Here is a 21543-nt window from a genome sequence, read left to right on the forward strand (position 1 = left end):
CCCCATGGGTCTCTTTTATATCTTTCCCCAAACAATGCAGCTTTGATGTCAAGGACTGTCCCTCTCCCCTCCCCTCTGGAATCCAGCTCTTTTGTCCATGTTTGAAACAAGGCTGTAATGAGGTCAGGAGCTGAGTGACCCTGGCAGAACCCAAACTGGGTGTCACTGAGCAGGTTATTGCTGAGCAGGTGCTGCTTGATAGCTCTGTTAATGACACCTTCCATCACTTTATTGATGATGGAGAATAGACTGAGGGGGTAATAATTCGCTGGGATGGATTTGTCCTGCTTTATATGAACAGGACATACCTGGGCAATTTTTCACATTATTGGGTAGATGCCAGTGTTGTAATTATACTGGAACTGCTTGACAAAAGTGCTGGGGATCACTGGAGTAGACTGAGATGGACCATCCACTGAGCACTTCTAGCTGAAGATTGTTGTCAATGTTTCAGCCTTATCCTTTAGACTGATGTGTTGAGCTCTTACATCATTGAAGATGGAGATATTTGTGGAGTCTGCTGCACCAGTGAGTTGTTTAATTGTCCACCACCATTCACGACCGGATGTAGCAGGACTGCAGAGCTTAGAACTGAACCCTGGATTGTGGAATTGCTTAATTCTATAACTTACTGCTTATGCTGTTTGACATGTGAGTCGTCCTGTTTGGTAGCTTCACCAGGTAGACATCTCATTTTCAGGTGTGCCTGGTGTTATTTCTGACATGCCCTCCTGCACTCTCCATTGAACCAGGGTTGATCCCTTGGCTTGATGGGAATGGCTAAGTGAGGGATATGCCGGGCGTATAGTTGCAGTTTTTACTGGAGTTGATAACCCCAGCACCTCATGGATACCCAGTTTTGAGTTGTTCGATCTGTTTGGAGTCTATCCCATTTAGCACGGTGATGGTGCCACACAACACGATGGAGGATATTCTCAATGTGAAGGTGGGACTTTGTCTCCACTGTGTGGTGTTTACTCTTACCGATGCTGTCATGGACAGATATATCTGCAGCCAGCAGATTGATAAGGATGAGGACAAATTTTGTTTTTCTCTCTTGTTGGCTCCTTTACCACCTGCCGCAGACCCAGTCTAGCAGCTATATCAAACTTAAGGAAGATGTCTATGACTGCACAAAGACGAATGGCAGATTAGGTGATTGGTCAGAATGTGAAGAGTGTCAGAGAATGACTAAATGGTGAATGTGGAGTAAGACATTAGAATGTGAGAGGAAGCTAGCTAGCAATGTAAAAATGGATAGCTAGAGTTTCTACAGGTATTTAAAATGGAATAAAGCAAGTTAAAAATTGAGTGTTGATCTTGCAGAGAGTGAGAATGGACAGTTAATAGCAGATAATATGGAAATGACAGATAAAGTGAACAAATGCTTAGCTTTTGTTTTCATTTTGTCAATGCAAGTATGTGTAATACACACAAGCCTCCTCACAGCCTACTCTGTCTCACACCTCTGTGTGCGCAGGCTTCCTTTCCGGTCTTCTTAGCCAGCTTCCCCTAGACTGCTCTGTGTGGTCGTCAGTTCCCTAATCGCAGCACTCTCTGGGTGAATTTCAATCCCCGTTCTGAACCCTCAGTTACCGTGATTTCTGGGCAGCACAAGCCTCGTTAAGATGAGCTGCTATTTCACAGATGACTCTCAATCTCCGAATGAGCCAATAAAAATCCGTCAGAATTGCTCAGATTGCATGGAGACATTTCAGGTAGCTGGAGCCCCCAGTTCAAATGATAAATCTGAAAGATGGTAAATCACAGCCTGGGGAAATATACCTGACAGGTAACACCAGCCATCTCAGTCCAGGATAAAAACTCAATGTTTATACAACATCAAAGCAGCTTTTAAATGAACACAACAAAAACACATTGAACATGTGCATAAAGACTCAGTGCAGACCATTCACAGCAGCTTTAACTTTGAAGTGCCAGATTGAAATACTTCTGTGTTTATAAACCAATCAGGTTTAATTGTGCATGTAAAAAAACAGCACATAAAGTACTTCTGCATAGACTGATCACAACATTACCTTTGTCCTCCTAAAACCTCCCCGAGTTGGAGTTCATGTAAAATGTCAACATTGCAGTCAATCCAGGAGAGCACTGGGGTGGGTGAGAATGGGGCGATGCTACCCTGAATTCAATGGAAATGACTAATCACTATGGTTCCTCCTTCACCATGGAGACTGGACCTAACAATGGCTGGCTGCATTGCCTCAAGTTAAGCATGAAGATGGAGATTGACATCCACTCGCAACCATAGGGCCCTGTGTACAATTTGAGGACCGTATCAGCAACAGTCTGGAACATACACACCCTGTCCAGCGTTGGCTCATGCTCCAGAGAAAGAGGATCCCACAGGCAGTTTTAAATCATTTTCTCAAGACATGGTTGAAGAAGCTGTTGCTCTGGGATCTGCAAATCTACCCTCAGCCAATATTCCTGCAGGCTCCGTAATCCTCAGGAGATTACATCATTTCCAGTGCAGAATGCGAGAAGTTAGGCACGTGAGGAGGAGATTACAATATTCCTCCAGCAGCTCACTGCTCAAATGCTGAGAAGACCTGGACCTGATAATGACTGAACCTCTGGCTCAGAGTAATGAGTGTCCAGGTGAGTTACCTAACCAAATGGTCATCCTGAACCCTGCACCAGAAGCAAACACACTGATGTCTATCGGTTGCACCATACAGTGGGCCCCTGATTTATGAAAACCAATTTATGAAAACTCATACTTAAGACCATAATCCGACACCAGTGGGTAATTTTAAAGACCCAACATAAAGAACATTTCCGTGCACTTACAAATAGCTCCTTGACATTGTCTTGCATTGTGCTCTGACCTGTGTACACACTATCCTGTGAACAGAGTCCAGAACTAAACACATTCACATCTCAGGCACAGCCCATACTGTTGCTGTTAATCGATTGTGTTTTATATGAGTCACTCTCTCGAGGCTTGGATACTGGATTTGAAACGTTAACTCTGTTTCTCTCACCATAGTACGAGTGTCTGCAACATTTTTTGTTTTTATTTCAAATTACCAACATTTGCAATATTTTATTTTTATTGCTGTTGACTATTACCTAACCCAGAATAGGCACATAAAGAAAGGCAGGCAGATATCCTGTATCCATTAGAGTCTACCAGGACATGAAATGCTGCTTTCCTGAAAGATGCAGAGCAAGGTTTCAGCTTCAGAAACATTGAGAATGAAGTGGAACGACAGGAAGCAGCTGAGCACCCTTTATACACTCCAATCAAAATTTCATTGGAGTAGGGAGAGTGACAGAACAACCATTACTGCCCGTTCCCCACAAAGTCAGAAATCCCAAGACACCAGGTTATAGTCGAACGAGTTTATTTGAAATCACAAGCTTTCAGAGTGTAGCCCCTACACTTCACCTGACAAGGGGGCTGTGCTTCGAAAGCTTGTGATTATAGATAATCCTGTTGGACGAGAATCTGGTGTCATGTGATTTCTGATCTTGTCCAGCCCAATCCAACATCTGCACCTCCACATCATTCCTCACAACTTCAACAAATTTAAAATCATTCATTTATTGGTGAAATCAGAAAGAGAGAAATTGCTACACATTTCATCAAATTGCATCAATAGATTGGCTCAGTGTTTGCTGTCACTTGTTTCATCATTATACCTGACCCAGGGATTTTTCTGCTACTTTATTCCTTTATTCAGGTCCCTCAGTGCAGTTGTTAGCTCTTGTCCCCTCAGAGTCCTGTTCACAAAATGCTGCAGGAGTTGCCTCTTCAAAACTCATGTACAGACAAAAGGTAAAATATCACACAGGACAGTTTCAATTCTGAAAACAAAAAAACACTCCGCAGAAGGACACCTTACCTCCTCATGATGTTCATCTCGGGAGTGCTGAACAAACCACTGGATAGATGCCTGCTGGGATCTGGGGATGCACTCCAGGAAAGTGGAGTTAAATTCAATGCCGAAAATCAACTTCTCTTCAGCTTCATTGCTCATACCTGTCGATCATAAACCCTGACATCAGTGTGAGGTTTGCTGTAGGGAGTTAGCGTGTTAGAACAAATCCTAATTACCAGTTCATGTGTGTTATGCGCTCAGTCAGTATTTATTGTCCATTACTATTTTGCCATGAGGTTAAAACCACCCACCTTCTTGAATCATTACAGTCTGGGTAGTGTAGGAGCAGAGTACTGTTAGCAAGAGAGTTCCTGAATTTTGACCCAGTCTCTAAACTGACCCAGCCTCACGGGGGAGGCAATGGCTTTGTTTATTATCACTCGACTGTTAATCTAGAGACCCATGTAATGTTCTGGGAACAGGGTTTCAAATCCCACCATTGCAGATGGTCCAATTGGAATTTAACAAAAATCCAGAATTAAGAGTCCAATGATGAGCACAAATTTATTGTAAATTGTTGGAAAAGCCCTATGATTTACTGATGTCCTTTAAGGAGGGAAACTGCCAGCCTTATCTAGTCTGATCCACTTGTGACTCCAGACCCACAACAATGTGGTTGACTCTTAACCACCCTCTGGGCAATTAGGGATGGGCAATAAATGGTTACCAGTGACACTCTCATCCCGTAAGTGAATTTAAAAATTAGTCAAATCTATCAGGGCTGTTACTGTGACCAAGCCAAAGGTTCCAAACTTTTCCTTATGAGGAAAGGCTGAGAGACTTGGGTCTGCTCTCATTGGAAAGAAGAAGGTTAAGGGAAGATTTGATAGAGACATACAAGATGATCAGAGGATTAGATAGGATAGATGGAGAAAGACTTTTTCCGTGGATGATGACACCAGCTTGTACGAGTGGGCATAACTCCAAATTGAGGGGTGACAAATGTCAGAGGCAGGTTCTTTACACAGAGAATGGTAAGAGCATGGAACGCCCTATCTGCTAATGTAGTCAACTCAGCCACATTAGGGAGATTTAAACAATCCTTAGACAAGCTCATGGATGATTTTGGGATAGTGTAGGGGGACGAGCTGAGAAAAGTCTACAAGTTGACGCAACATCAAGGGCCGAAGGGCCTGTTCTGCGCTGTACTGTTCTATGTTCTATGATTAATGTAAACAGTTCACTCTCACTTTGAGCTGATTTAGATGCTTTCAGCCACTGTCAGTCAGTTCTGAACAGTTTTCATGGAGAAAAGTAATATGCAATGAAAAGCTCTGTTTATCAAGGTGCTAATGGTATTAAAGTTTTCTCTGCATTAACTGAAAACAGAAAGAATAAACCAGGAAGAAATCAATCCGAAACTGGATATTGTTTTCAGGAAAATAAATGAAGAACTATGATAGCTTCCACAATGAGCAGGAAACAACATCTTGTATAATTTGTCTTTATGCAACAACCTGTACTGGTCTGTCAGTCTCACCTGATTCAAATGCTAATGATCCACTTAGAAAACAATAGGCAATAAAGCATTGAGCCAAACAGATTTCCCCAGTAGTTGGCTGGAGTTGTATTTGACTGGTTAGCACCACATGTTAGCCTGGTAATTTTCAGACAATCGTTAGTGGTTTGATCTCACTCAGCAACAGTGTTTAATGACAAATCACAGACAAGGATTGGGAAATCTGCAGAGTGCCTGTTAACTTATAGTCAGAATACTGGACACCAAACATCAAAATTGAAAATGTGTTGCTGGTTAAAGCACAGCAGGTTAGGCAGCATCCAAGGAATAGGAAATTCGACGTTTCGGGCATAAGCCCTTCATCACCAAGCATCAAAAGTTCCGCATGTCCTCTTCACTTATCACCTTCACCTTGTTTAGGATAAAACAAAAGTGCATTTGATACACAAACTGTCAAGTGTTTTCCAAGTGCCTTTCAGAGATCCAAGTTACTTGCTTTACCCCTTTGAGTGAGAAACACCAAAGATTGAAAGAACGGCAATGACAGTAACATTGCTGCAAATTCTTACCCAATAAGAAATGTGCAGTGATGGAATGTTGTGAATTTGTTTTGAAAGCTAATTTCTATGGACATGAAGAACGTAATGACAGGTTTTGCTTTTCACTGTATCCTACTGAACCATGGATATCAATGGTGGTAGTGACCAGCACTCCTGTCACTGAGCCATAAGGCTCCGGATTCATGTCCCACTCCAAGACTTGCCCAGGAAAGACAAGCCTGACCCTCAAATGCAGTGCTGAGGGAGTGCCGCACTGACGGAGGGTCAGTGCTGAGGGAGTGCTGCACTGTCAGAGGGTCAGTGCTGAGGGAGTACTGCACTGTCAGAGGGTCAGTGCTGAGGGAGTGCCGCACTGACGGAGGGTCAGTGCTGAGGGAGTGCTGCACTGTCAGAGGGTCAAGTGCTGAGGGAGTGCCGCACTATCAGAGGGTCAATGCTGAGGGGATGCCACACTGATGGAGGGTCAGTGATGAGGGGGTATCTCACTGTTGAAGGGTCAGAGCTAAGGGGATGCCACACTGTTGGAGGGTCAATGCTGAGGGAGCAGGCAGTGTTGGAGAGTCAGTCCTGAGGGAGTGCTGCACTGTCAGAGGGTCAGTCCTGAGGGAGTGCTGCACTGTCAGAGGGTCAGTGCTGAGGGAGTGCCGCACTGTTGGAGGGTCAGTTCTGAGAGAGTGCTGCTCTGTCGGAGGGTGTGTGCTGAGGGAGTGCTACACTGTTGAATGTGCTACTTTTTCAATGAAACATTAACCTGTTGCTCTATGTGCCAGTTTATATGAATATGTAACATCCCAATGTCCTATTTTAAAGAAAAACAGAAGAGCTTTTAGAAGAGTCTTGGCTGTGGTTTATCTCCCAACATCAGAATAAAGGTGGGTGACCTGGTTCCTGTCATATTGTTGTTTATGGAGTGTGTGTTTGTGTGTGTGAAAATCAGCTGCCTTTGTATCTATATTGATGCAGTGACCCCACCTCAAAAATACTTCATTGGCTGCAAAGCCTTTTCTGGAAAATTCCGATGCTTATGCAAACCCTGATATAAATGTAAATACTTCTTCAGTTTCAAAAGCAGTCGACCCCATTGCTGGTTTTTGAAACTCATTCTGGAGTTAAATGTTTGTGTTATTCATTCTCAGGATTTGGGCTTTGTTTACTGGTCCAATCCCTGGTTGCCCCCTTGAGAAGATGGGGGTGAGCTGCCTTCCTGAACCACTACAGTCCATCTGCTGTGGGTTGACCCACAATGCCCTTTGGAAGGGAATTCCAGGATTTTGATCCAGCGACAGTGAAGAAACGGCGATATATTTCCAAGTCAGGACGGTGAGTAGCTCGGATGGGAACTTGCAGGGGTGGTGTTTCCATGTGTCTGCTGCTTGTCCTTCAAGATGGTAGTGGGTTTGGAAGGTGTTATTGAAGGATCATTGGTAAATTTCTGCAGTGTATCTCGTAGGTGGTACGCACTGCTGTTACTGAGCATCAGTGATGAAGGGAGTGGATGCTTGTGGATGTGTGCCAATCAAGCCGGCTACTTTGTGTCAAGCTTCTTGAGTGTTATGAGCATGAAACACCCAGCACTGCTTCAGGTTATCTCCATATCCTGGAGTGGATCCACAATCTGATAGCCAGTATTTTAATGCTAACTCCCAGCCATCTATTGTCATGGTTCCTGATCAAACGCTGCCTGAATTTTAGAATTCTCAGGCTTGATCTCACCCTCTCCTATTTCCAACCTCCTCCAGTACTAGAAGCCTCAAGAACCTCTGCCCTCCTCCCATCCTGAACCTTTGTGCTTTTCTTGTTTTAATTACTCTACTATTAATGGCTGTGCCTTCTGCTATCTGGGTCCTAAAGTTCTGCAGTTCCCTCCCTAACCCTTTCCCCTGCACTATTTTAAGACACTCCATAAAGTCTATATCTTTGACCAAGCACTTTCCATTGTCCCCAGTATCTCCTTATATGGCTCAATGTCAACTTGGTAACACTTAGGATGTTTAATGATGTTGAGTGAGCAACAAACATAATTTATTGGCAACTTGGGAAGATGTAATCCTGAAATCCCTGAGAGACTTCACTGAACTTTGCAACATCATTGGTCCTTTACATGTGGGAATTCTGAAGGAAGAGTCAAAAATTGAATAAAAACATCAGAAGTGTTCTTATGTTTTGTTAGATGTTTTATTCTGGACCTAGAAGTAATTTGGACAATGACGTCAATTTTGGCTGACTTTATAACACAGTGGTCAGACCACACTCGCAAGGCTATGCACACCACACCACAAAAAAGGGCTTAAATACAGAAAGCAGAGGAAACAAGACAGATCCCGAGTGTAATCAGGATCAGCCATGAGGGAAGATTAGAGGATTTAGCCTCCTCCACCACTTGTGTCAATTTCCCACACTCTCTGTAATCTCCGTAGAAGTGGTTTCCTGGCCTTTGATTGGATTAAAAAGTGGCTTAGCAACAGAAAACAGATGGCTTCGATAATCAGGGAAGTGTTCTCACATGGGGTGATGCTGAGGAAACTCTCTGTGAATCTTCTACATGGGCCTGTGCTGTTCTCTTTCGAATTTCAGGCAGAACAGAACTCTGAGTGAATTTCTAATTTTGAGCATGTCTGCTTTACTCCATTGGTAACTTAAGTTGCCAGAAACATCTGAATAGAAAGTTCATTTAGTGGCATTTTTTTTTATATATCCCCTGAATTCTATCACTGACTTTTTTTTCCCCAAAACAGTGAGTGGCTCACTTTGACGCAACTCCTGAACTCACTGTGCAGCCAATAGGAGGGAGACTGGAAAGCTTAGAATTCAAATGGTCCTCCGTCTTCATACAGAAATGGCCACCATCAGCACGATCAGAGATTAGAAACTCATTAGTGATTATGCTCTTCTGAAGCACCTCAGTATGTGTTAAAGGCACTACACAAATGCAAGTGGGGGTTGGCAATGTTGAACAATCAGCACACACTCACAACCATCTGCAGTGGCAGGTCTGAACCTTAGCCCCCTCTGAACCTGGGTTACCACTCGTTCTAACCAGCACCTGATGTTCCTCAAGGCTGTCAGAGTCAACACATACTTCGTGCTTTGTTCAATTCTAATTCTCTTTGAAAATGATAAGATTTCTTCAGCTCTTCCATTTGTCCAGTATTCTGTAATCTCAGAGCTGCAGACTTGGTTACATTCAGGAATCCAGGTATTTTCAAATTTTCAGAATCTTTGTAATGTAATAAATGATAAGTGCAGACAAGGGTTTCTGAGTTTATTCAAGATTTATATCTATTACTTAAAGCTAATTTGACCAAAATCTAAGCCAGATTTTCACTGACTCTCAATCCCCAATGTTTGATCATGTTGAACATACAGTATTTCTTACACTAAGGAACACAAAAGCTGCATGAAAACTTATAGTCTCTAAATTCTGAAGCACTTAATATTCCTCAGAATAATTAAACAATCTGTATTCATAAGTGAAACTCAAATAAAACTTCTAGTGCTGTGGCTTCAGATATAAAATAGTATTGACTGCCTTCCTTCTAAACACTTTTACAAGACAACATCTGCAGTAAAAGATGTAGAAAAAAACTTACTCTCTTCCAGATCCCAGCACTGGCTGATGGGGTCCCCATGTTTTACATCTTGACGTCTAGTCCGCCTGTACAAACATCATAAATGCCAATGAAATATTCATCACAGAAAGCTTGCTTTGATCAGTTAACAAAGGGCAAAAAAATCTCTGAAGCAAAATGTTTTTGCAGTTTGCAGTTGTGAAATTGCTCGCCATTACAATAAGGGCTGCTATTTTATTACACTTCCTTTACCAAGCGTGACTCCATCAGCAGAGTGTGTCAAATTGCAGAGACTCATTAAGTCATTCCTCAGTGATTAATCATTATTTATCTATTGCTGTGTGTTCTAGCATGCAGAGGGGAATGATGAATGGAGCAGCTCTCTTACACATTGGCTTAAAACATTTTTTAACCACAAAGTCTGCTGTATAAGTAATTGGTTACATTAATCAAACATCACTTAATAGCTACCACTCAGTTTGCCTTGTCTGCTTTCCTACTCATTGTCACCTTGGTAATATTTTCCACTGTAGACCATGCACTTCACCTAAGTCTTTGGATAAATAAATATATGTTTAAATCTGCTGCATTGACAGTGCCATTAATACTGTTCAGGTGTAATAGTTGTGAAAAATTGAAACGTGAAAGGGATTTTCCAGTACACTCTGAGACTGCCATCTGGTCATATCACACAGGTGTTTGTTATCCCTCAGTTCACAACAACATTCACTCTCTCAAAGGTACAGCTCATGCCTTCAACTTCATAACACCCCTGACCACCCCAATCAACCCCAAACACCCCAACAGCCCCCGACCACCCCAATAGCCCCTGGTCTGACTACCATCCCAATCACCTAGTAATCATCCTCCCCCAAGCCAACTGTTGCCCCTTGACCTGACATGGCTAACATCGCGAACCAAGCCAACAAAACAACTACACCTAGCCCAAACACTTAACCAGTCACCTGACAAATCCCCTCACTACTTTACTCAATATCTATCCACTGTCCCAACTGTCCTTCACCCACCCTGTCCACCTTCACCCACCCTATCCAACTCACCCACCCTATCCATCTCACCCACCCTGTCCATCTCACCCACCCTGTCCATCTTCACCCACTCTACCCATCTCACCCACCCTATCCAATTCACCCACCGTGTCCATCTCACCCACCCTATCCATCTCACCCACCCTATCCATCTCACCCAGCCTGTCCATCTCAACCGCCCGTGTAAAAAATGAGGTCTGCAGATGCTGGAGATCACAGCTGCAAATGTCTTGCTGGTCAAAGCACAGCAGGCCAGGCAGCATCTCAGGAATAGAGAATTCGACGTTTCGAGCATAAGCCCTTCATCAGGAATAAGAGAGAGAGAGCCAAGCAGGCTAAGATAAAAGGTAGGGAGGAGGGACTAGGGGGAGAGGCGATGGAGGTGGGATAGGTGGAAGGAGGTCAAGGTGAGGGTGATAGGCTGGAGTGAGGTGGGGGCGGAGAGGTCAGGAAGAGGATTGCAGGTTAGGAGGGCGGTGCTGAGTTGAGGGAACCGACTGAGACAAGGTGGGGGGAGGGGAAATGAGGAAACTGGAGAAATCTGAATTCATACCTTGTGGTTGGAGGGTTCCCAGGCGGAAGATGAGGCGCTCCTCCTCCAGCCGTCGTGTAGTTGTGTTCTGCCGGTGGAGGAGTCCAAGGACCTGCATGTCCTTGGTGGAGTGGGAGGGGGAGTTAAAGTGTTGAGCCACGGGGTGATTGGGTTGGTTGGTTCGGGCGGCCCGGAGGTGTTCTCTGAAGCGTTCCGCAAGTAAGCGGCCTGTCTCACCAATATAGAGGAGGCCACATCGGGTGCAGCGGATGCAATAGATGATGTGTGTGGAGGTACAGGTGAACTTGTGGCGGATATGGAAGGATCCCTTGGGGCCTTGGAGGGAAGTGAGTGTGGAGGTGTGGGCGCAAGTTTTACATTTCCTGCGGTTGCAGGGGAAGGTGCCGGGGGTGGAGGTTGGGTTGGTGGGGGGTGTGGATCTGACGAGGGAGTCACGAAGGGAGTGGTCCTTGCGGAACGCTGATAGGGGAGGGGAGGGAAATATATCCTTGGTGGTGGGGTCCGTTTGGAGGTGGCGGAAATGGCGGCGGATGATACGTTGTATGCGGAGGTTGGTGGGGTGGTAGGTGAGAACCAGTGGGGTTCTGTCTTGGTGGCGGTTGGAGGAACGGGGCTCAAGGGCGGAGGAGCGGGAAGTGGAGGAGATGCGGTGGAGGGCATCGTCGATCACGTCTGGGGGGAATCTGCGGTCCTTGAAGAAGGAGGCCATCTGGGCTGTGCGGTGTTGGAACTGGTCCTCCTGGGAGCAGATGCGGCGGAGACGAAGGAATTGGGAATATGGGATGGCTTTTTTACAGGGGGCAGGGTGGGAGGAGGTGAAGTCCAGGTAGCTGTGGGAGTCAGTCGGTTTATAATAGATGTCTGTGTTGAGTCGGTCGCCCGAGATAGAAATGGAAAGGTCTAGGAAGGGGAGGGAGGAGTCTGAGACAGTCCAGGTGAATTTTAGGTCGGGATGGAAGGTGTTAGTAAAGTTGATGAACTGTTCAACCTCCTCGTGGGAGCACGAGGCAGCGCCGATACAGTCATCGATGTAGCGGAGGAAAAGGTGGGGGGTGGTGCCAGTGTAGTTGCGGAAGATGGACTGTTCCACATATCCTACGAAGAGGCAGGCATAGCTGGGGCCCATGCGGGTGCCCATGGCTACTCCTTTAGTTTGGAGGAAGTGGGAGGATTGAAAAGAGAAGTTATTCAGGGTGAGGACCAGTTCAGTCAGTCGAAGGAGGGTGTCAGTGGAAGGGTACTGGTTGGTGCGGCGGGAAAGGAAGAAGCGGAGGGCTTTGAGTCCTTCGTGATGGGGGATGGAGGTGTACAGGGACTGGATGTCCATCGTGAAGATAAGGCGTTGGGGACCGGGGAAGCGAAAATCCTGGAGGAGGTGGAGGGCGTGGGTGGTGTCCCGAACGTAGGTGGGGAGTTCTTGGACTAAAGGGGACAGGACCGTGTCGAGGTATTGGGAGATGAGTTCGGTGGGGCAGGAGCAGGCTGAGACAATGGGTCGGCCGGGGCAGGCAGGTTTGTGGATTTTGGGCAGGAGGTAGAAACGGGCGGTGCGGAGTTGTGGGACTATGAGGTTGGAGGCGGTGGATGGGAGATCCCCTGAGGTGATGAGGTCCTGGATGGTCTGGGAGATGATGGTTTGGTGGTGGGAGGTGGGGTCGTGGTCAAGGGGGCGATAAGAGGAGGCGTCCGCGAGCTGGCGTTTGGCTTCAGCGGTATACAGGTCAGTGCGCCAAACTACCACCGCGCCTCCCTTGTCTGCGGGTTTGATGGTGAGGTTGGGATTGGAGCGGAGGGAGTGGAGGGCTGCACGTTCTGAGGGTGAGAGGTTGGAGTGGGTGAGAGGGGTGGACAGATTGAGTCGGTTGATGTCACGGCGGCAGTTGGCTATAAAGAGATCGAGGGCGGGTAGGAGGCCAGCACGGGGTGTCCAGGTGGATGGGGTGTGTTGGAGGCGGGAGAAGGGGTCGTCAGAGGGTGGGCGGGAGTCTTGGTTGTGAAAGTAGGCACGGAGGCGAAGGCGGCGGAAGAATTGTTCAATATCTCGCCGCGTGTTGAACTCATTAATCCGAGGGCGTAGGGGAATGAAGGTGAGGCCCCTGCTGAGGACTGATCTTTCATCCTCAGAGAGGGGGAGATCTGGAGGGATGGTGAAAATCCGGCAAGGCTGGGAGCTAGGACCTGGTGTGGAAGACTCCCGCCCACCCTCTGACGACCCCTTCTCCCGCCTCCAACACACCCCATCCACCTGGACACCCCGTGCTGGCCTCCTACCCGCCCTCGACCTCTTTATAGCCAACTGCCACCGTGACATCAACCGACTCAACCTTTCCACCCCTCTCACCCACTCCAACCTCTCACCCTCAGAACGTGCAGCCCTCCACTCCCTCTGCTCCAATCCCAACCTCACCATCAAACCCGCAGACAAGGGAGGCGCGGTGGTAGTTTGGCGCACTGACCTGTATACCGCTGAAGCCAAACGCCAGCTCGCGGACGCCTCCTCTTATCACCCCCTTGACCACGACCCCACCTCCCACCACCAAACCATCATCTCCCAGACCATCCAGGACCTCATTACCTCAGGGGATCTCCCATCCACCGCCTCCAACCTCATAGTCCCACAACCCCGCACCGCCCGTTTCTACCTCCTGCCCAAAATCCACAAACCTGCCTGCCCCGGCCGACCCATTGTCTCAGCCTGCTCCTGCCCCACCGAACTCATCTCCCAATACCTCGACACGGTCCTGTCCCCTTTAGTCCAAGAACTCCCCACCTACGTTCGGGACACCACCCACGCCCTCCACCTCCTCCAGGATTTTCGCTTCCCCGGTCCCCAACGCCTTATTTTCACTATGGACATCCAGTCCCTGTACACCTCCATCCCCCATCACGAAGGACTCAAAGCCCTCCGCTTCTTCCTTTCCCGCCGCACCAACCAGTACCCTTCCACTGACACCCTCCTTCGACTGACTGAACTGGTCCTCACCCTGAATAACTTCTCTTTTCAATCCTCCCACTTCCTCCAAACTAAAGGAGTTGCCATGGGCACCCGCATGGGCCCCAGCTATGCCTGTCTCTTCGTAGGATATGTGGAACAGTCCATCTTCCGCAACTACACTGGCACCACCCCCCACCTTTTCCTCCGCTACATCGATGACTGTATCGGCGCTGCCTCGTGCTCCCACGAGGAGGTTGAACAGTTCATCAACTTTACTAACACCTTCCATCCCGACCTAAAATTCACCTGGACTGTCTCAGACTCCTCCCTCCCCTTCCTAGACCTTTCCATTTCTATCTCGGGCGACCGACTCAACACAGACATCTATTATAAACCGACTGACTCCCACAGCTACCTGGACTACACCTCCTCCCACCCTGCCCCCTGTAAAAACGCCATCCCATATTCCCAATTCCTTCGTCTCCGCCGCATCTGCTCCCAGGAGGACCAGTTCCAACACCGCACAGCCCAGATGGCCTCCTTCTTCAAGGACCGCAGATTCCCCCCAGACGTGATCGACGATGCCCTCCACCGCATCTCCTCCACTTCCCGCTCCTCCGCCCTTGAGCCCCGCTCCTCCAACCGCCACCAAGACAGAACCCCACTGGTTCTCACCTACCACCCCACCAACCTCCGCATACAACGTATCATCCGCCGCCATTTCCGCCACCTCCAAACGGACCCCACCACCAAGGATATATTTCCCTCCCCTCCCCTATCAGCGTTCCGCAAGGACCACTCCCTTCATGACTCCCTCGTCAGATCCACACCCCCCACCAACCCAACCTCCACCCCCGGCACCTTCCCCTGCAACCGCAGGAAATGTAAAACTTGCGCCCACACCTCCACACTCACTTCCCTCCAAGGCCCCAAGGGATCCTTCCATATCCGCCACAAGTTCACCTGTACCTCCACACACATCATCTATTGCATCCGCTGCACCCGATGTGGCCTCCTCTATATTGGTGAGACAGGCCGCCTACTTGCGGAACGCTTCAGAGAACACTTCCGGGCCGCCCGAACCAACCAACCCAATCACCCCGTGGCTCAACACTTTAACTCCCCCTCCCACTCCACCGAGGACATGCAGGTCCTTGGACACCTCCACCGGCAGAACACAACTACACGACGGCTGGAGGAGGAGCGCCTCATCTTCCGCCTGGGAACCCTCCAACCACAAGGTATGAATTCAGATTTCTCCAGTTTCCTCATTTCCCCTCCCCCCACCTTGTCTCAGTCGGTTCCCTCAACTCAGCACCGCCCTCCTAACCTGCAATCCTCTTCCTGACCTCTCCGCCCCCACCCCACTCCGGCCTATCACCCTCACCTTGACCTCCTTCCACCTATCCCACCTCCATCGCCCCTCCCCCTAGTCCCTCCTCCCTACCTTTTATCTTAGCCTGCTTGGCTCTCTCTCTCTTATTCCTGATGAAGGGCTTATGCTCGAAACGTCGAATTCTCTATTCCTGAGATGCTGCCTGGCCTGCTGTGCTTTGACCAGCAACACATTTGCAGCATCTCAACCACCCTGTCCACCTTCACCCACCCTGTCCATCTCACCCACCCTGTCCATCTCACCCACCCTGTCCATCTCAACCACGTTGTCCACCTTCACCCACCCTGTCCATCTCACCCACCCTGTCCATCTCACCCACCCTGTCCATCTCACCCACCCTGTCCATCTCATCCACCCTGTCCATCTCACCCACCCTGTGCCCCTATCCATTTACCCATTCACCTAGTGTTCTATTCACTAATAAACAAAGAGTGGACCATTACAATTATTGTATAATGGCAAGTGCAGTAAGAGTTGGGGCATGCCTAGTCTTCCCCCAGCTCTGCTGGAGTTCCCTAAGGGACAGTGTACTTTGCATTGCTGTGACCCCTGGGGAGGGAGGATCTTGAAGGAAAGCTGTCACGGTGTTAGCGCAGGAGAATCTCGGAGATTCAGCAATCCCATCATCATCACCACTGCTTGGGAGATTCAGGCTGCTTTCTGAAGGACCCATCCACATTCTCCAGTTCCTTTGACTTCTTGACACCAATTTTCTAACATTTATCCACTTTCTTTTGCAAGGAGTTAGATTTTCTGATCCTATCAATTTCTAATTGGTATTAGTGTCCCAACAATTCACTGGTAAACAGTGCTCAATAATTCTCAGGAGTCCTCAAAGGACTTTGCTCAAATTTCATGTTAAGGTTCAGATGATGATCACACCAAAGCATCAAGGTTCAGCTGGTTAAAGGTAGAGATTCTTTGTCACTGAGCCCAAAGTGACTTTCCTCCTTTACACTGCAGTATTCCAGACTAAAACTAGTGTCAATTACCACAGCCTCAATGGAGAGCAGGTATACATTTAAACAGGACCATTACTCAATGCCAATATTCTGAACCAAGGCTAGTAACTGCTATAAGGCCATGAGCTCAGGCCTGTTTGTGAACAGTGCCTTTCGCTGAGATCACTGACTGTATGATGCTAAGACTAGTAGCTGTGACTGATATCTCTAAGAGGATGAATTACTGTGGTATTTTCCCAGATGACCACTACTGGTATTTTATGGTATTTGCCATCTCCACCACTGTGTAGTACTGGGGAAGGTTGTTTGATTAGTTTGCTGCTACCAATCCTCATTTGTCTTGGCCCTATTTTATGATTGAGACCATAATACCATAAGAAATAGGAGGCGAAGTAAGGCCATTCAGCCCATCGAGTCCACTCCACCATTCAATCATGGCTGATGGGCATTTCAATGCCACTTACCCGCACTCTCGGGTATCCCTTAATTCCTTGTGAGACTAAGAATTTATCAATCACTGCCTTGATTAGTGTTAAAGGATTTACAGAAGAGAAGTTGCTGTTCACTAACAATGTTTATAGTCTGACGTGGTCAGGCATAATTATCAGGACTTTAGCAACCTGGATACATCTGCTCTCTCTGAAAACTACAGAAGATCTCCTTCCTTGATCCACAGACTTTGTGTGACATTACTGGAATGAGTTGAGCCTATATAATTTAACCCTTTAGAACCCATTAACTCATACAACACTTCCTATCCTTATTTGTAAATCAGTCCTTGGTGTCATCCCTTCTGTCTTTCTCTATAACTTCAAAAATCTCTGCAATCTCCTGCGGTCACTGTAAACTTATAGTTTTGGTTTCCTGCACATCCCCCTGTTTCTTTGCTTCACTATTTGCAGCCTTATCTTCAGCTGGATGGGTCTGAAGCTCTGTAGTTCCCTCACCTAAATCTTTCTGGTGCTATATGGCTCTCTCTTGCCTGTTCTAACACGTCCATCATCCTTCACTACACGACTGCTCCTATACACCTGAACCTCTCCTGCCAGCATTAGCTCAGTATAAAATGTTGTTTGATAATGCCGTTTGGGTCAATTTGCTTCTTTAAAGGTTCTCTGTTAATGCAAGTTGTTGTTGCAGTACTTGGATTATTTTTGGGCAATTGCTCCAAGTGGCTATAGTTGCAAATGGGCGTTCACCATCTAGCAAATCTTAATAGGAGCCCTGGATTTCCCTGACCCCTGGTGCAAAGCACTGGTGTGGTCATCAGTCAGCTCCAGGCATGACCATACTTATCCCCACAGTCCCTGACAGCTCAGGCAATTAAACTGAATTAAACTCAATGACATGTTCCACCCTGAGCTGGAAACACATTTGTGGAGAAAACAGTAAGAGGCAGGTTTTAGTTTGGCCGCATTATTGGCGACCTGACTGTCCTTTGCACTGATTTTAACAGAATAGAAGATCAATCCTGCTGCATAACAGGCATCTATTCTCAGCACGAGATCCCACTCATAGCCAAAAGGAAAATTCATTATCTTTATTTTAAAATCACTGCAGTTAATATTAATATGCAAAATTAGGAATCGTGTCCTCAAATCAACAATTTGAAGCATGCATGCTGAGCTGAGACCTCAAGTGAACAGATTGAGAAGGTAATCATTAAGTTGGTAAAGGATGCATATCTGAAGGACTCATGCAGAATGATCACTCATTTCTAACATTGTACAGTATCTGTATTGCTAATTATTATTATTTCAATGAATTTCAGAGAATGTGGGATGCATCATTTTTGATCTTCGCTCTCTGTTGAGGTATCCAATTTAATCACTGAGTGCTCTATTCACTCTCTGGATTCCTAGATTTCTCTCTCCTCATTGCACTCTCGAAACAAAAGTGAAATGCTGCAGGGCTGGATATCGGAAACAAGCACAGAGACTGCTGGAGGAACTCAGCAGGTCTGCGAGCAACTGGTGACATGTAAACGGTAATTTTCAGGTGTTCTGTGTTTGCTGTCTAGAAATCTCTGTTCAGGGAGAGTATGCTTGCTTGAAAGAGTTAAATCTCAGGTGTGGTGCCTCACACAGTCTTTTCACAATCTGTGCATTGGTGAATCCATTTCATTTCAGGCTATGCACCCAGTCTTGGTACTGAATAATTGCTAGCAGCCAGAAAATAAGAGAGTCCAATTTTTGCGAAGGGCTGAACAATGTGGAGCCAGTATGACTTTGCAGCCCAGAGTATATCAGACTGTGAAACAGCCCCATGAGCTTGCTCCACAGTTCAATACCATCATCTAATGTTTCTCATCTCCATTTCCCTGTCTTTTCCACATAACCCTTAATTCCATGACTGATTGAAAATCTATCTATCTCAGCGTTAAATTACACAAGGTCTCTGCCCACCCCCTACATCCCCACAGCTCTCTGCAGCAAGGAGTTCCAAAGACTCAACTCCTCATCTCAATGTCAAATTGGCACCTCTTTACACATTGCAAGAAATGAGGTTGTAAAGTCAGGAACGAGAAGGACAGAGATTGAATGATTACCACAACAGGAAATGATCCCCTGGTAAATCACTTCAAGAAAACTTGGAGCGAGATAAGAGCCGGGTTGCATGCTACACAAGTATAATATGATGGAATTTTTTGGTAAAGTAATTGAGTTATCTTTGGCCTTCTCTCAAGCAATGCAACTTTAAGAGAAAATGTAAACAGCCTCCAGCAATAAATAAATTCAAGAAATATGAAAGCAAAGGCTTCTGTTTCTTTGTAACTGTTACCAGCTGAATACAGCTGGCCACAACCCACCTTTTCGATGCTGGGGCATAACGGGAACATGAGCTGCCGTCCCAGGCACAGTAGGGGTCTCTGGCCAAACAACATTCAGTACAAGCCTTGCCGTAGATGTCACATCGGTGCAGCCAGAGCTGGACCAGACCATCGCGTGAGCCGATGTATAATTGCTGCTGTCATTAAAAAGCGAAACAAAAAAAAATCAACTGCTGTTACCCAAGATTCCTGGTGTTACATTTTCCTCTGGATAGCAATAATCAACATAAATTAACATAAACACTTTTAAAATGTACCTGTTTTGAAGATATCGCCATGTTTAAAATTGGAGAAGGAGCCTGGGAAAATAAGGAAGAAATTTCAGATGTTGCATATTTAAGTTCAACCTGTTGCCAATTATAACAATAAAAGATCAAAGGTTTTCATTTGTATTTTGTCTGAATGACCCAGCAGCCAAAGTCAGAGGCTCAACACTGATGGCATTCCCACTATATTCTGGACCTAAATACAGATGAAGATTGTTGGGTAGATTTCGTGAATTAAGCTCCCCAGAACAGAGTCTCACTGAATGGAAGGAGCGATCTGAAAACACTCACAGATCTCAGTAACTGACCAGGTGCAAAGCGTATTACAGAGATGTTATGGATAAGAGTTCTTGTGGACTTATATTGGAAGGATTGGTCAGTTAAAGGGCTTTGGAACTTTGTTTTTAAACAAGCCATTTCTTGGTAGTCACACACATTGTGATAACTGCAAGGTTTGTGAAGGTTTGTAGCTCAGGTTGAGGTTTAGGGTGTAGGTTTGCTCGCTGAGCTGTAGGTTTGATATTCAGACGTTTCATTACCTGGCTAGGTAACATCATCAGTGGTGACCTCCAAGTGAAGCGAAGCTGTTGTCTCCTGCTTTCTATTTATATGTTTGTCTAGGATGGGGGGCCCGGGTTTGTAGTGATGTCATTTCCTGTTCTGAGAGGTTGATAGATGGTATCTAGATCTATGTGCTTGTTTATGGCGTTGTGGTTGGAGTGCCAGGCTTCTGGGAATTCTCTGGCATGTCTTTGCTTAGCCTGTCCCTAGATAGATGTGTTGTCCCAGTCGAAATGGTTTTTTTTTCATCAGTGTGTAGGGCTACAAGGGAGAGAGGGTCGTGTCTTTTTGTGGCTAGCTGGTGTTCGTGTATCCTGGTGGCTAACTTTTTTCCTGTTTGTCCTACGTAGTGTTTGTGGCAGTCCTTGTATGGAATTTTGTAGATGAGGTTGGTTTTGTCCATGGGTTATACTGGGTCTTTGAAGTTTGTTAGTTTTTGTTTGAGAGTGTTGGTGGGTTTGTGTGCTACTAGGATTCCGAGGGGTTTTAGTAGTCTAGCTGTCATTTCTGAAACTTCTTTGATATATGGTAAGGTGGTTAGGGTTTCTGGCTGTGTTTGGTCTGCTTGTCGTGGTTTGTTCTTGAGGAATCTGCGCACTGTATTTTTTGAGTATCCATTCTTCTTGAATATGTTGGATAGGTGGTTCTTCTCCGATTTCCGAAGTTTGTCTGTGCTGCACTCACTGCAGAATCCCTGCTAGAAGAATGAAGCTGCCCATCTCAGTTCTCCTGTATCTGGAAAAGGACACTTAGTGTGGATCAATGGTGATAAGCTGGAGGCGTGGTCCACAAAGTGTTTCTCAATATTTTCTTAATGACTGCATTTACAATAGTCACCAGTGATAACTGCATGTGTTCAATGACATCTGCCTTTAGGCGTCAAAAAGCCATCTATACTCCTCACTTCTTATTGTATTTACAAAGAACAAAAACTTATTGGCTATTTGTGGTGTTTTTAAACTCTGCAGAAAAAAAATTCATGATCTTATTTTCCCTTTGTATATCTCTTATGTGGTTTTTTAGGTTATTCAGAGGGGTAAACATTTCTACTTTCATATTACAAACTCTGTACGTTAACCAGTTTTTGAATGAGATGGAAAAGTTTCTTTTTCAAATAAATCAGCAAAGTTATTTTTTTTAATAAAACAGGATGATGAATCTTTTTCTTTTAAGTTTAATGCAGAGAAAGCACATTATTGGCCAACATTGGGTAAGACAATTCTATTTGTGTAGTGACCCCTGGAATTGTGAGAGTGTAGAGCAGCAGTGCACTCCCCCAGCCTCTCCTGGTCAAGGAGAATGGAGTAGGATCTTTTCATTGACAAACATACCCATGTATTTGTCACAATCCGTAAACCGTAACATTTTCATCAATACTGAAGTAAATACAGATAGTCTTCATTTAGGGTTGCCTCAATGCTTGAACATTTTTATTTTGCTTGAACATTTTTATTTGTAGGATCAATTCCTTTGAGTTACATTTGCATTTCTGGTT

The 21543-nt window shown here is 46.0% G+C and overlaps 1 protein-coding gene across 4 annotated transcripts in view; it reads right to left on the reverse strand.

The window, feature by feature from the left end:
• sema3d (sema domain, immunoglobulin domain (Ig), short basic domain, secreted, (semaphorin) 3D) overlaps nt 1-21543 on the reverse strand; it is a 356167-nt gene that overhangs the window by 42229 nt on the left and 292395 nt on the right. For 3 of the 4 annotated variants that reach the window (XM_060842584.1, XM_060842586.1, XM_060842585.1), the window contains exons 14-17: nt 19479-19520; nt 19201-19358; nt 9518-9582; nt 3873-4009 (exon numbers count right to left, since the gene is read on the reverse strand). In XM_060842584.1, coding sequence (XP_060698567.1) covers nt 3873-4009; nt 9518-9582; nt 19201-19358; nt 19479-19520 — 402 coding nt within the window. The remainder of the gene's footprint in view (nt 1-3872; nt 4010-9517; nt 9583-19200; nt 19359-19478; nt 19521-21543) is intronic. The other variant, XM_060842587.1, reaches the window with a different exon arrangement.

The sequence above is a fragment of the Hemiscyllium ocellatum genome, chromosome 23 (genome assembly GCF_020745735.1).
Source record: "Hemiscyllium ocellatum isolate sHemOce1 chromosome 23, sHemOce1.pat.X.cur, whole genome shotgun sequence".
In the NCBI taxonomy this organism is placed as follows: domain Eukaryota; kingdom Metazoa; phylum Chordata; class Chondrichthyes; order Orectolobiformes; family Hemiscylliidae; genus Hemiscyllium; species Hemiscyllium ocellatum.